Raw genomic sequence first — 12,729 nt, 5'->3', positions numbered from 1 at the left:
GTATGTAATTTTCGAGAAAAGGCCTGAAAAATAGCTCAGGGCTTAAAGGGTTAAGGAAACGCTGATGTTGATTTGTAACTTCTACATGTGTAAATTGACTTCTACCTCTTCACTTTATAAACTACAAGGTACCTTATTGGAGCATTGCTATATTCTGTTGCACCTTGTAGAAGGTAATATACAAGGAGACTTTTAAGTATCTAAAATCGACTTTGTGATGAATATTTTTGTTCTGTGTGATGTGGTTTCTGCAGTTTTCACCACAGACACAGTTCCTACATGTCCAACATCAAATTAGCCACTAACAGTTTGTTAGCTAGTTAAAACCAAGGAGCATTTAGCAGTTAAGTTGCTGGCTGGATGTTTCCCTTGTAGTTAGTGGAGATCAGGAGAGACATTATTAGACTTAGATTCTTCAGTTGGACACAAACACAGCTTTTAACGAATGCTAATGTTGTTTTATATCTTCTGAATGTGCAATGGTTGCGAACAATTCTGCATCTTCACATTTCACAGTGCTAATGCTTGTTGGAGTCTTGTTTCCCGCTGCTCCCGAGGGGCAAAAACTCACTTGTGGCAGGTGTAAATGGAAACCATGCTACGTACATTTGTTATTGCAAGTTAAATTAATGAATTTGCACTTGTGACACCACCTTGCTGCGGAAGGTAATTGTATTAGGAGAGAACTAATTGCCAGGAACATGGAGAATCATGTTACACAACATACAATATTACTCGATGTCTGGAGTTGACATCTCATCAGAGTGAAATATAACAAGAACATTGAGATCTCACATATTTAACTGACACCTGTAAGGACAGGAAAGGAGCACATGATGTACAGATTCATTATTACCAGTAGGTATAAATACACTGGCAAATATCACTGACCCTTTTAAACAGCATCTATAATTCAAGTAGAAAGATAAAAATGGGGTGAGCAGGCTACAGTTATAATTTCATGTCTTAGTTATTTCAAGTTTATAGATTAATAGCATAACTGAACATTTGGTTGTCACTGATGAAAAATTGAGCTATTTCAACAACAGGGATTATGAAAATTCAAGGATGGGCGACTTCTTTAGAGACAGCTGGCTGATTCATCATAACTAACATTAAGGTGTCCTTGATCTTGTTCATCATGCTAGACGTGAAGAAAATGGTCTTTAATCATTTCTCCATTACTGAAAATGCCATTCAATAAGCACTTGACAAGCAAAATGTTATAGTGACCATCAGTGTAACGGCTTCGCAATTTAAAAACATGAGCTTCAAAATAATAAATCCCAGTGTACATAATAAAGAAAAAAAAAAAACATGCAGAGTTTTCCTTTTTGAATGCATCATGGCACTATTTATTTCGTAAAGTTATGCATAACCTTCCAACTTGATCATTGTACAGTATATGTTGAACTTCATGACATTATTAGAATATCAGGCGGTCAGATTAGCATCGCCAACAGTAGCGGGAAGAAGCAGCATTTCTGTCAGGAGCTGACACAGAAAGAGCATGACCGCTCCTTGTAGAAGAAGGGGGAAGAGGGTGAGATACCCAGAGGCAGATGAGGAAGCATGACATATAGAGTGTAGGAGGGGATAAATAAGCATGAAAGCCACTGGGCTCCGAGGAAGAGGAGAGGGATGACACCCATACATGTTCACAGGGAAAAGAAGCGGGAGAATCACACGCAAAAAGGAGAAGAGGAGCAGACGGAGAGGCGGAAAACCCCTCACAGCGAGGAGGAGGACGAAGGAGTCAGCACAGAAATGCAACAGGACCAGATCAGAGCCTATGGACTCTTCATTCTAGTTAACACCACACCTAGAATTGTATCTGAAATTCTAGACTTAAACACAATTCAAGAGTTTTTTTTTGTTTTTTTTTTAACACAACAGGATCTATCCATCGCCAATGCAACTCTGGCTTCTATCAGTCTGAATATAGTCCTGCCATTCATCAAGGTACGCTAGAGTGCTCGTATGCTAGCGTGCAAATCAACGCTCACGCTAACCCTGTGTGACTGAAGCAGGATAGGCAGCCAAAAAGGTAACACCATGGCCAAAAGCATGCAAGCAATGTGGGAAACACTTAAAAAAAAAAAAAATGAAAAAAAAGAAAATAAATACATCTTGGGATAAAAAAAATCTTAATACATTATCTTAAAATTTTCCTTTTCTTGTTTTGTGTTTCATATATATATATTCTAAACACACATCTTTGTACATTTTGGTATAAGTTCTCTTTCTTGCAGGGAGTTCGAGGGGGGAAATGGGTGTTAAATTGGAGAGGAGGTGAGGTTCTGGGGGCAATCCCACTTCCCTGATTGCCTTGTGCTGAGGAGGAGGTTGTGGGTGGGGTGTGGGGTGGTGGGGAGGGCACGGCATCACAAAGATGACTCCTCCCTTCAAACGTTTGCTCACACTCAGTCTCTCGTTCTCTGCGACCGTGGGCGATGGAAAAAAAAAAATAGAGGGCTCAGCAGTGAGAGGACAAGCTTATAGGACGTCCAGAAAGTCCAGGACAAAAGAAGTAGGAACAGACTACAAGTCGGTGCTTCCTCTTTGGGACCAGAGCCAAAAGCTGCGGCACAGACTTCCACTATCTTTTATCTGGGGGGAAAAATAAAGACGTCAGATCAGAAAAAGGACAGATAATAGAAGAGATATATTATAGAACTAGTGGTGGGTTTGGTGACACTGAGCATGAACTGAGTTACCTTTGTTTCCATCCATATCTGCTGCTGACCTCTCTGGCCTTTGGCGTATTAGATTATTGTACTTAGCCTCAACGTCCTGCAATCAAAACATAATTCAATGCCAGATCATGCAATATAAATGAGCACTATATGTAAACATCATGCCATTTATTACAAGCGTGTGTGTAAAGGAGCTGGGAAAAAATAAATATTGGTTACCTTCAGATAGTTGAGGTTGGCTTGAAGATTTCTAAGATGCGACAGGACCTGTCTGCTGAAAGAGGAGAGGCTGCCGGCTTGTGATGTTGAGGAAAACCGCAAATTGATGCCAGAGTCGGCAGCGCAGCCCTGCGACGTGCTCAGCTGCTTCCCTGTGGTTGACGCCAAGATGTCATCATCTGTGCTGCTCTCCCCTGGGCCACCGTAACCCTCCAAGACTAAATATCCTGCTGAGAAAACCAAAAGAAGCAATTTAGTACTGCTGCTGTAGGAAAAAAAACAAACATCCGGAACCACAACAGAAAAAAAGTACAGATAAAGCTGAACCTCACGATAATTAATAAGAAACAACGCTTTTTATCTCTGTAAAGCAACAGTGTAATGTCAGCCCTGGCATACCATAATCTTCAGGTGAATCAAAGAAGCCGGTGTCTCCAGAGCCCAGGTCCTGAGCCAAGTCCTCTGTCTGGGAACTGTTCTTCTCTGAGCCGTTGTGGACCATCACTCGTGCACGGCTGTCTATGGGCGTTCGCAGAGAGGTGGTCCTGAGGAGACGGGCCCCTGTGGAGCGTTTGGTTTGCTCTGCTGCCTCCTGGGACATCAGCTGGGTCACCAACACCTGCTTTAATGCTGCCACTGAGAGACAAGCAGCAGATATTGATATTTATTCATAATTGCATTCTATAACTGTTGATTCATTCACTGCATATGTAACACGTTTTTTCTGTGTGCTCACATGTTTTCAGTGCTTCGTCTGCCCTCGAGGGAAACATGCTAAACGAGTCTCCTTCTCTGCCGTCCTCAGCCGCTTGATAAGGAAGCTCTGGGTCCACAAAGCCTTCTTCCTCCTCCTCCTCTGCTTTCACTCCCTCAAACGGATTACTACCAGGCAGAGAAGTCTGCAATGCACTTCTACAGGCTGGACTGCTCTCTTTATCTAAGGAGGGATAATTACAGCGATCAGAGGAGATATAATTAAAGAAGAATTATTAACACAGTAGACTAGGGTGGACTATTTAAGTCATATGAATAAAGATGTGAGTCACTCCAGTTACCTGTTGACTGGGTGCTGCCGGTAGATGTGCGGTCTGGGTCTCTACTCAACCGAGAAACACCTGCTGTAATGATCTCCACACCGTCTCTCTCCCCACTGTCACACAAGCAGAATGTCATGTCAGTAACAAGCTCGCACCCTGAGAAGCATCAGTTCTGATCAGGTTGTAAACACGATGAAGGAACGTACTCGGTCTGAGGTAATGGTATGACGCTGTGAGGCTTGACTTTCATGGCATCAGCTCTCTGGGTGATTAGACGCTGCCACCTTGTGCAGAGGGGAAAAAAAGGAACCATTATTAGTCCATTTAACAACTGGAGCAATAAAAATTACATGAATTAATCAAAGGGGTATTTGCTCTCACATTCTCTGATCTGAGACTGTGGGCGCCATTAGCTCATAGATCTGGGCACCGTTGTCTGACATGGATAGAACGAAGAAGGACTTGTTGTCTGGCAGGAGAAAGGATGAACAGAAGGTGAGGAGTGAGATGAATTATTATTATTATGCCCTCTACATACGGAGCCACAGATTTCCTGATACTCTTTTTCAGTAACATATTCTCTGGCTATGGCTTAGCCATTCAAAAAAGTGTTATTCCATCTGCAATCATCAGAGTTTTTGCAATTTCTGCTCAACCATTGCTTGATTTTCCTGAAAATCTTATGGCCTGTAATGTGGACATTTAGAGTAAAATATATATATATATTTTAAACTTCTCAGTGGCCAACTTTCACGACATTTTTTGTGGTTCAACTTTTCACACCAGCTCAATCTGTCATGCAGGTTTAACAAAAATCATTTTTTTTCATTTTTGTGACCAGGTGTTTTTTTTTTTGTTAATGTGTGCTCAAAAATGAATTTTTTTTTTTTTATATTTACACTTGCCCAAAATGAGATTATTTGAGCTATCTGTCTAAGACTGCGGATTCTTAATCAATGGCATGATGGGAAAGAGCTGTGAAAAATTCTGGCTTTTATTGTCAATAGTTCCAGAGAAATTTTCATTCAAACAGCCTCAATTTCAAATTGTGAAAAAAAAAGTGGTGAAAGTGGGTGAGATGAGGAATTTTTAAAAAGAAAAAAAAGAAAAAGGATTTATCTCAGAAAGTACAAATTAATCTTAAATTCCACAGTTACCATTTTAAACATCCACACTTTATGATTAAAAAGATGTAAAGCAAATCAGAGATTGTCAAGCAGAAGACCCCTAATGATTTGAGATGGCAATAACCCAAAATGAGAACCTGACGATACTTTTTTCTCATGGTACAAAAGGTTGTGCGTTAACTGACCTGTGGCCACGGAACGCACCAGCACCGTGTTGAGTTTGATGATGGGGCTGAAGATCTGTTTGGTATCAGCAGTGCTTGCCAGATTTTTGCTGTGACACTTTAGGATCAGACGCTCGTCTTGTTTCTGTAGCAGAACCAGGATGTCCTCCAGGAGGAGTGTGTATAACTCTGAAAAGAATCAAAGAGGATTTATATATTTACTGTCAAGCATGAATAGTTATCAACCTAAGTCCTACACTGCACTCTATGATCAATGATCAAATGTTTATGAAGCATTCAATACAAACCAATAGTTTTGTCCTTGTTCACTTTCCATGACAGTGGACCCTCGTGCACCATTGTTCTCTTGGTTAGATCCAGGTTCTGGTGGACATAGAGCAGGGAAATAAATTGAAACAGAGCCATTTCCACCTAGTATTACTTTTTTATTCTGCAGATATTTCATACAGCTCATGTGGGTGTAGAACAAGTGAGTATGATTTTACTGAAGCCAAAGGGGTTGTGCAGATAGCTCACCTTTAGCTCCAGGATCATGGGGTTGTCTGTCTGCTTTAGAGAGGAGAGGTCCAATCTTCTCTGATAGTCCTCCAACCTCTAGAGGAAGGACAAAAACCGAAAAACTTGGATAAGTAAGCGCTCTTTTTAAAGAGGAAGCCACTGCCTGAGGAGCAGAGAAAGTAGTGAAACACTAAAGTGTGGCAGAGCAAGAAAAGAAGAAGGGCTTAGGATGAGACTAAAAAGTAGGAAGAGGAAATCTAGGAAATGGCATAAAATGGAAAGAAGATTTGAAAAAACATCATACCTGCTTGTCCTCAGATTCCTTCACAGCCTGGTTGACGTGACCGAGGATCTTTCTACAGCAGTCTGCTGCTTGCTTAACTTTGTCCTTCTCCACTGCATTGTCTGAAAGATATTATGACATTAAGCAGAAAGGCTTCCTTAGTTCTGCAGGGGGCTGTCCGACAAATTGATATTTCCTCCGTCCATTAACACACCATCATTCCCAAAAATTATGATAAAGCAGGAGGGGCATTATGGTCCCATAATAGCTGGTCATACTTTATCGTTAGTGCATTTTCTCAGTGTGAGACCCAACCCCCAGCCAAGACTAAAATGATGGACCAAATAATGGGCGCGACGTTTTCCAAAATGTACAGTACCGCTCCAGGACTATTAAAAAGATAATCTCTTCATTTGTCTCTGTAACTCACTAATAGTTGGCATACTGCCATAAAGAGAGCTGCTTAAGACCTTGTTTGTTTCACTCTTATCCACTTTTCTTCTGACTCGAGAATTGATTTCCATTTTTATCTATTGTATTATAAGGTATTCAGATTATTAAATGCAAATTAGGTATTATCACTTTTTCACGTGTTTCCATGGTTACTCACAACACAAGTATATTCATTTCCATACTGAATTAACTGCCTCATAGGATCTAATTGAGTCGAGGATCACAGGAGAGAAAGGCTGGATACAATAACTGAACTCTATTTAAAGGAGGTCACACGCAGGGCTGTTGCAGCAGGGAAGCCAAATTTAAGAGCAAGAATGAATTTTGATCAGATAATCAAAGCAGCTATTTCACATACTTTTACTGGAGCAGCAAGTCATCCTGCCACTGTGACGAACTAGAGCGCGGATATAATAATATCACTTATCAACTCAGTAGAGTCTGAAACTGTACGCATTTTTGAAGAGAATGGGTATAATGGGGCTTTGAAACTGTCATTTTTCATAGCCGGTCACAATTCCTCCCTGTGAAAGAGTCAGTGACTGACTATTTGTGACAGGAAATTTCTGACATTTGATAGATTCAGAATAGAACATAATAAAAATATAGAACAAATAATGGAAAAAACTATTTGAAAAAAAATGAATACAAATAATTGGTAGTTGCAGCTTTTCTGTTATTATTGAATAATTACTGCTCACATTTTAGATTTATCCAATCATTAAATCCAAAACTATGCACTCAGTCTTGGATTACTCTGCAGTATATGAGCAAGTTATGCACAAACAACCTTGTACATGTAAGGTGATTGCGACATGAACAGATCACAGCTAAGTGAGGTGCAAGAGCTCTGATTGGTAAGGCAGCACTGCAGTACCTGTGTACTTGACAATGTTGTCTAGTAGCAGGGGGTATTTGGTGAGCCGCTGCATCTCTATAGGAATGAGGTCCTTAAGCTGCAGTCTGCGACACAGTCTGTTACTCTCTGCCTCCTGCAAAGCAACAAAACAGATGTCAGATGCACTGAAACAAACAGCCAAAATGGGATTTTTAATAAGTATAAATTATGATTGAGCCGCAATAAATGTCGCTTGGGTTTCTGTTTAGTCAATAGATCAAGTTATCTATAATTTGATTGACATTCAGGATTCATTCATTTTAGAAGCTAACCAAGACGTTACCCAGCATCATATCTCGAGTGAACATATTTCTGCATGGCATGAGTATAACGCGGGTACCTGGATGAATGACGTGAATCTTGAGTCTTTCTTCTTGGTCTTTATGATTTCCAGAGCGAAAGGCTGGTTACTGCAGAAAGTCCCCACCGCCTGCTTGATCTTCTCCTCCTCTCCACCGCTGAACTGTAAGCACCAAACCCAACATAGGACAGAGCAGAGATGGACAGAGAGTCAGATGATCTGGGTCAGCATCAGTTGCAATGAAAATACGTAGTATTTAACTACTACAATGAGTAGCCGACTCCCAGAAGGGGGCCGGGCTTACGTCCTTGTAGCACAGACAGCTTAAGTTTCAGTGTAGACTAGATCAATGCTCAGACCCTCAGGGGACCATTTACCCTACTTATCCCCCATAGAGAGACTTTAGACAAGGCTGCCAGCTGATATGTGGCTACCTCACATCAAATATACTACACATGATACTGAGATGCGGAGATGTCAGCCAAATCTAGGGCATTGTCTGACATAACTATTTACTGAGGAGCGAGCTTCCATTTCTCTCACTTGCTTCCACTGTGATCATTTTTCTTGTGACTGAAGAGCGCAGATGTTCTTTTGTGCCACGTTTAAAGTTCCCTCCTTCAGGATTTTGGTGTGGGATTTAATGTTAAGTATGATAAAAAAATGACAATAATCCATTCTCTGTCATAAATAAACGGAACATAACCACGTTGACACATATGAAGTGTCAAAAAATAACAGAATTGAGGCTGAGAAAAGCAATATCATACAAACATGAACATTTTTTTTTCTCGTTATAAAGCAATTTCAGGGAACAGCTGAATTTCTTTTTGCACAATGTGTTTTTTTTTTCTAACCACATCAGTCATCCTGAAATTTATTCAATATCAGAAATTGTTTGAAAGAGGAAATACAATTTTGGCCTGAGAATTGTACTCACCCAGGAGAGCAAGTCATCTCCTATCTGATCAATTACTGAGGACTCATTTCTCTTCCGAACGGCTGCCATTTGCTCAAGTATTGAAACTGAAATTCGAAACAGAAGCACCAATAGACAGTCAGCATGTGTGCGTAAGATAACGAAGCTGAAGAAAACAATATGGCAATGTGATGGTCTACGTGTTGATGTAGTTTAATGTTTTTTAAATTCAAACTATCTTACTTCTTCTAACGTGTTTTACTGATTCTTAATTGTTTACAAGCAGTCATGCACAGACATATTTATAGATATATACAGTACATAGATAGACTTCAGGATGTATGTGTGTACCATGCAGATGCAAAATTTCCTCCAGGTTGGTAAAGATGTTCTTAACGTCAGCAGGAGGCAGGATGGCCTCTTTGGAGAGCTTCTGGTAGAAAACGTGGTCCAAAACCCTCAGCATCCGCACATGTGCGCGCTCCGTGTAAAACAGCTCTGCAGACACAATGCGAGACGTTAACTCAAGACGACAGAAGATTTGCACACCTCAGCATTAGGTACATTTGACAGCAGCTTGGACTGGATCCCAGCAAATGCTCTGCTGCATATCTCTCGCTTCTTCCACTCACTATATTTTGCTGCACAACAGTATTTTAGGACATATGGAGGGGGGGGGGACCTGTTAAATTCTCTGAAAATATAAATGTAACTTCAGGTGATTTTACAATGTCATGTTCTTACCATTGATAACTTCCTGTCTCTTGATTTCATGAGGCCTGAGACCCGCTAGGACTTCTCGCCCCACCAGTTGCTGCCAGTTTGGGGGATCATGCTCAGAATCTGTCCCCTGGTCGTCCTCGCTCTGAACATCAGCTGCACCCAGTCCCTCGAGCCTAGGGCAAGACATTTAGCTTTAATTCTGGGTAATAAGGTTCACCAATGCCTGTCGCTACTTCTTATTTTTAAGACAGATTTAAGCCTAGAAAGTCAAAATGATCAGGTTTACCTTCTTATGGCCTTTGGTGTTCCCTCATGAGCTCTAAAACACATGTCAAACGATATGTCAGTGATAACAATAAGAACTCCTAATGTGGGGAAGCACAAATGTGACTATAAATGTACCTGTCGCTTTCTCTGTCATCCTCTTGCAGTTGGTCCAGGCTATACAGGTCAAAGTGCGAAGCAAACCCATCCAGAGGGTCAGACTGAAGGCCGTCACTCAGTCTGGAGGGGCCTGAGGTGGGAGTCCCACCTGACAGACAAGAAACTGGTTAGAAAGCACTTTTCTACAACAACCTCCACTATGATTTTCTTGTTTAACTCATCTTGTAGCTCACCAATATCAGCATCTCGACTAGACTCAGCGCTGTAGAAGGCGCTGTTTGGAGATGAGGCATTGACAGACATGGAGTGTGTGAGTTCAGAGCCCTCGCTTGATTGGCTGCCTCTTAGATGCCCAGTTTCCATGTGCTCACTTGCCCCCAGTGTGGGCTGAGACAACTGTTTCTGAGGCCGGGGGCGGCCATCCAGGGCTTTACTCACTGAAGAGAAAGCAGTGTCAAAGTATTACAAAGGTTTGGAGGTAGTGTTGTTATTTTTGTTTATTCAAAACTCCCAACTTACCAGAGGCTGCCTCATTGCGACTGGGTCGACGCTGAGGGCCAAGGATGCTAGGAAATCTGGGTTTTTTCACTTTCTCTTCTCCTTCTTTTTCTGTCTTTATGCTTTTCTGTAGTCCATCAAAAACAAGTAAGTACAAAGTGCAATGTAGTTGACATAGAAGAAGAAGGCTAATGGGTGAAGATGAATTTTAAGTACCTTAATCTTGGGAAGAAAGCTGATCCGAACCCGTTTAGACTCCAGACTGCGAGGTTCCTTGACCCTCACACCAAGGTGCTTCATGTATGTATAGATAACATACTGCATTGTAGTGCTAAACAGAAACAAAAATGACAACACTTGAGTTTGATTGCTTTTTGAAATTCTAACTAACAAAACAAGACAATGCTAAAATTGGAAGAGGACGACTATCCATATTGTGACTTGTACCATATGTCATACCAGTCGTTCGCACACAATTTCCACACAAACCATCTGGGCTGTGCTGCGACCATATGGCATTTCAAACAAGACTGTTTCAATCAGTCACACTTTTGAATTATTTAATATAAACATACTGCATAAATTACATGTTTTCTTTAAGAGACTGCCCGAGTGCTTAATTTGTAAACTGTGGGGGATGTCGAATGGGGCTTGGATGACATCAATATGTTGCTGCGTATTCTTGGTTAGGACATCAAAGCCTATACTTAGACGATGAAAAATTACAACCACTGAGGAATGTTTCATTTAGCACCAGATTGCTTTTAATTATTGATTTAAAAATGTCCAAAGGTCTAAAAAGCCATGATGTGACAATTCTTTTACATAATTATAAGACTTATTATAAGACAGACTGTAAATGCAATGAAGACAGATGGTTTGAGAACAGAGCTGTTGGAACTTGTACATGCCTAAAGAAATGCTCTCTATATCAAAGAACAAAATGTTTAACAGTATAAGTGTTCTCACCATTTCTCTTCCTCTGTGGTTTGAGTAGTTAACCTGTGGACAAAATCAAAAAAGAAAATCTGTCTGAGTGGACAGTGATGGAAGAATCCTGTATTCTAAGTATCTTTGTTTCCACACAGTACATGTGTCTGTATTTGTATCTGCATGTGCTACTTACAGGATATCTTCTATCTTGGTGATGATGTTCTCAGCATATGAGCGTTCTCGTTCGAGAGTGACCCGGTCTCTGACTCTCTCTTGGTCCAGTCTGGCCAGCTCTACTTCCGCCACTGTTAAGCCCATGCTGCGCTTCTGCCTACAAGTACCAACACACCAGGAAATACTGTGATCAGGTCCAGAAAGAAACAACTAAACAGACAGCAAGTACAGACAAAATTCAAAGTTCTGTAATGAATCTAAACCTACCACATTACAAAAAAATAAAAACTCTAAATGGCCAAGTTTACCTAAAATCCTCAAGGTTCCTCTGAATGTCAGGGAGCAGAGAGTCCTGCAGTGTTTGAACATGTTGCCTGTTTATTTCCTCCGGGATCAGCTCTGTCCGCCGCCGGTCTGCAAACACACACACACACAGTTATACACTGTACACCAAGTATCATGGGATTGTGGCGTGTGCACACTAAATAGGTGGCATTACGGTTAAGCAATACTTTCCAAACCATCAGAGCGCTTGATTTCTTAACACCCTGGTCAAGAGTGTACACGGCTGACTAACAGAGGTACAAAAGGTGACAAAAATAATTACCTACTGAAAATAAAACCGCGCAGACGACCAAATTAGGAAAAAAGCAAAGTATGAAATGCTTACCGAGATCAGAGGAGACAGATTCAGGAACTGCAACTTTTAAATTCTGCAAGGAAAATAAAACCGCTTTAGACTTTAGCCACAAACTGGGGGAAAAGAGTGAATATGTTAAGTCCAGCAAAACACTTCGAAATGATAATACATGTCAGTGTGGTCATAAAGCTCATAAATCAATATAAATTTAATCACATCATCACCTATGAATGGCATAATAGCCCAGTAGTAAAAAATATATACCACCTTACTGTAACCTGTAAATGTGACTGCCTTAGTTTGGTGCTTGTTGTGAAAATGCTGTTTTTGGTCATGGGGATTATTCCATGCTTTCTTTAAAAAAAAAATCTCATTATTGGTATTTCAGATGGGAGTTTGTACAGGATTTAAAGACATAAACAACAGATGTCTGGGCTTTTCTTTGTCTAATTAGTGTCATTTTTCAAATACCCAAGAAATGTGGTGACATGCAACATTTTAGAAGGTTTTGTTAAATTCGAATCGGCGTTGCATTTCGTGTTCCTTGTGTGACAGAACGACAGATGAACACTGTATGAGTCTGAACTGCAAGTGTATTTTAACTATAGGGAACAAAACTTCAGTAAAACGTACTGCTCCCCGGTCAATGAAGAAGGTGTGAAGGTCCATGAACACCCGTCTGGTCTCTTTGGAGTTGGTCTGTTTGTAGAGGTCAGCGTAGAGGTAGCACAGCTAAAAACACAGTGTGAGGATTAATAAAA

At 40.7% G+C, this 12,729-nt stretch overlaps 1 protein-coding gene across 4 annotated transcripts in view; it reads right to left on the bottom strand.

Moving 5' to 3' along the window:
- Nucleotides 1–1,325: 1,325 nt before the first annotated feature.
- The window catches only part of arhgef12a (Rho guanine nucleotide exchange factor (GEF) 12a), a 38,360-nt gene continuing 26,956 nt past the window's right edge, over nt 1,326–12,729 (bottom strand). For 2 of the 4 annotated variants that reach the window (XM_008276314.1, XM_008276316.1), the window contains 27 exons: nt 12,602–12,700; nt 11,999–12,041; nt 11,637–11,742; nt 11,348–11,485; nt 11,191–11,223; nt 10,438–10,552; nt 10,243–10,348; nt 9,957–10,160; nt 9,742–9,871; nt 9,626–9,658; nt 9,361–9,512; nt 8,968–9,114; nt 8,638–8,723; nt 7,737–7,859; nt 7,376–7,490; nt 6,067–6,167; nt 5,781–5,858; nt 5,552–5,627; nt 5,265–5,432; nt 4,334–4,421; nt 4,159–4,236; nt 3,971–4,065; nt 3,652–3,852; nt 3,315–3,551; nt 2,916–3,145; nt 2,718–2,793; nt 1,326–2,610 (listed from right to left, as the gene is read on the bottom strand). In XM_008276314.1, the coding sequence (XP_008274536.1) occupies nt 2,600–2,610; nt 2,718–2,793; nt 2,916–3,145; nt 3,315–3,551; nt 3,652–3,852; nt 3,971–4,065; nt 4,159–4,236; nt 4,334–4,421; nt 5,265–5,432; nt 5,552–5,627; nt 5,781–5,858; nt 6,067–6,167; nt 7,376–7,490; nt 7,737–7,859; nt 8,638–8,723; nt 8,968–9,114; nt 9,361–9,512; nt 9,626–9,658; nt 9,742–9,871; nt 9,957–10,160; nt 10,243–10,348; nt 10,438–10,552; nt 11,191–11,223; nt 11,348–11,485; nt 11,637–11,742; nt 11,999–12,041; nt 12,602–12,700 (3,069 nt within the window). In that variant the 3' untranslated portion in view covers nt 1,326–2,599. The remainder of the gene's footprint in view (nt 2,611–2,717; nt 2,794–2,915; nt 3,146–3,314; nt 3,552–3,651; nt 3,853–3,970; nt 4,066–4,158; nt 4,237–4,333; nt 4,422–5,264; nt 5,433–5,551; nt 5,628–5,780; nt 5,859–6,066; nt 6,168–7,375; nt 7,491–7,736; nt 7,860–8,637; nt 8,724–8,967; nt 9,115–9,360; nt 9,513–9,625; nt 9,659–9,741; nt 9,872–9,956; nt 10,161–10,242; nt 10,349–10,437; nt 10,553–11,190; nt 11,224–11,347; nt 11,486–11,636; nt 11,743–11,998; nt 12,042–12,601; nt 12,701–12,729) is intronic. The other 2 variants (XM_008276315.1, XM_008276317.1) reach the window with 1 other exon arrangement.

Source organism: Stegastes partitus, unplaced genomic scaffold (genome assembly GCF_000690725.1).
Source record: "Stegastes partitus isolate 25-593 unplaced genomic scaffold, Stegastes_partitus-1.0.2 Scaffold69, whole genome shotgun sequence".
Taxonomy (NCBI): domain Eukaryota; kingdom Metazoa; phylum Chordata; class Actinopteri; family Pomacentridae; genus Stegastes; species Stegastes partitus.
The sequence above is the reverse complement of the archived record's forward strand: the minus strand, read 5'-3'. Positions and strand labels throughout refer to the sequence as shown.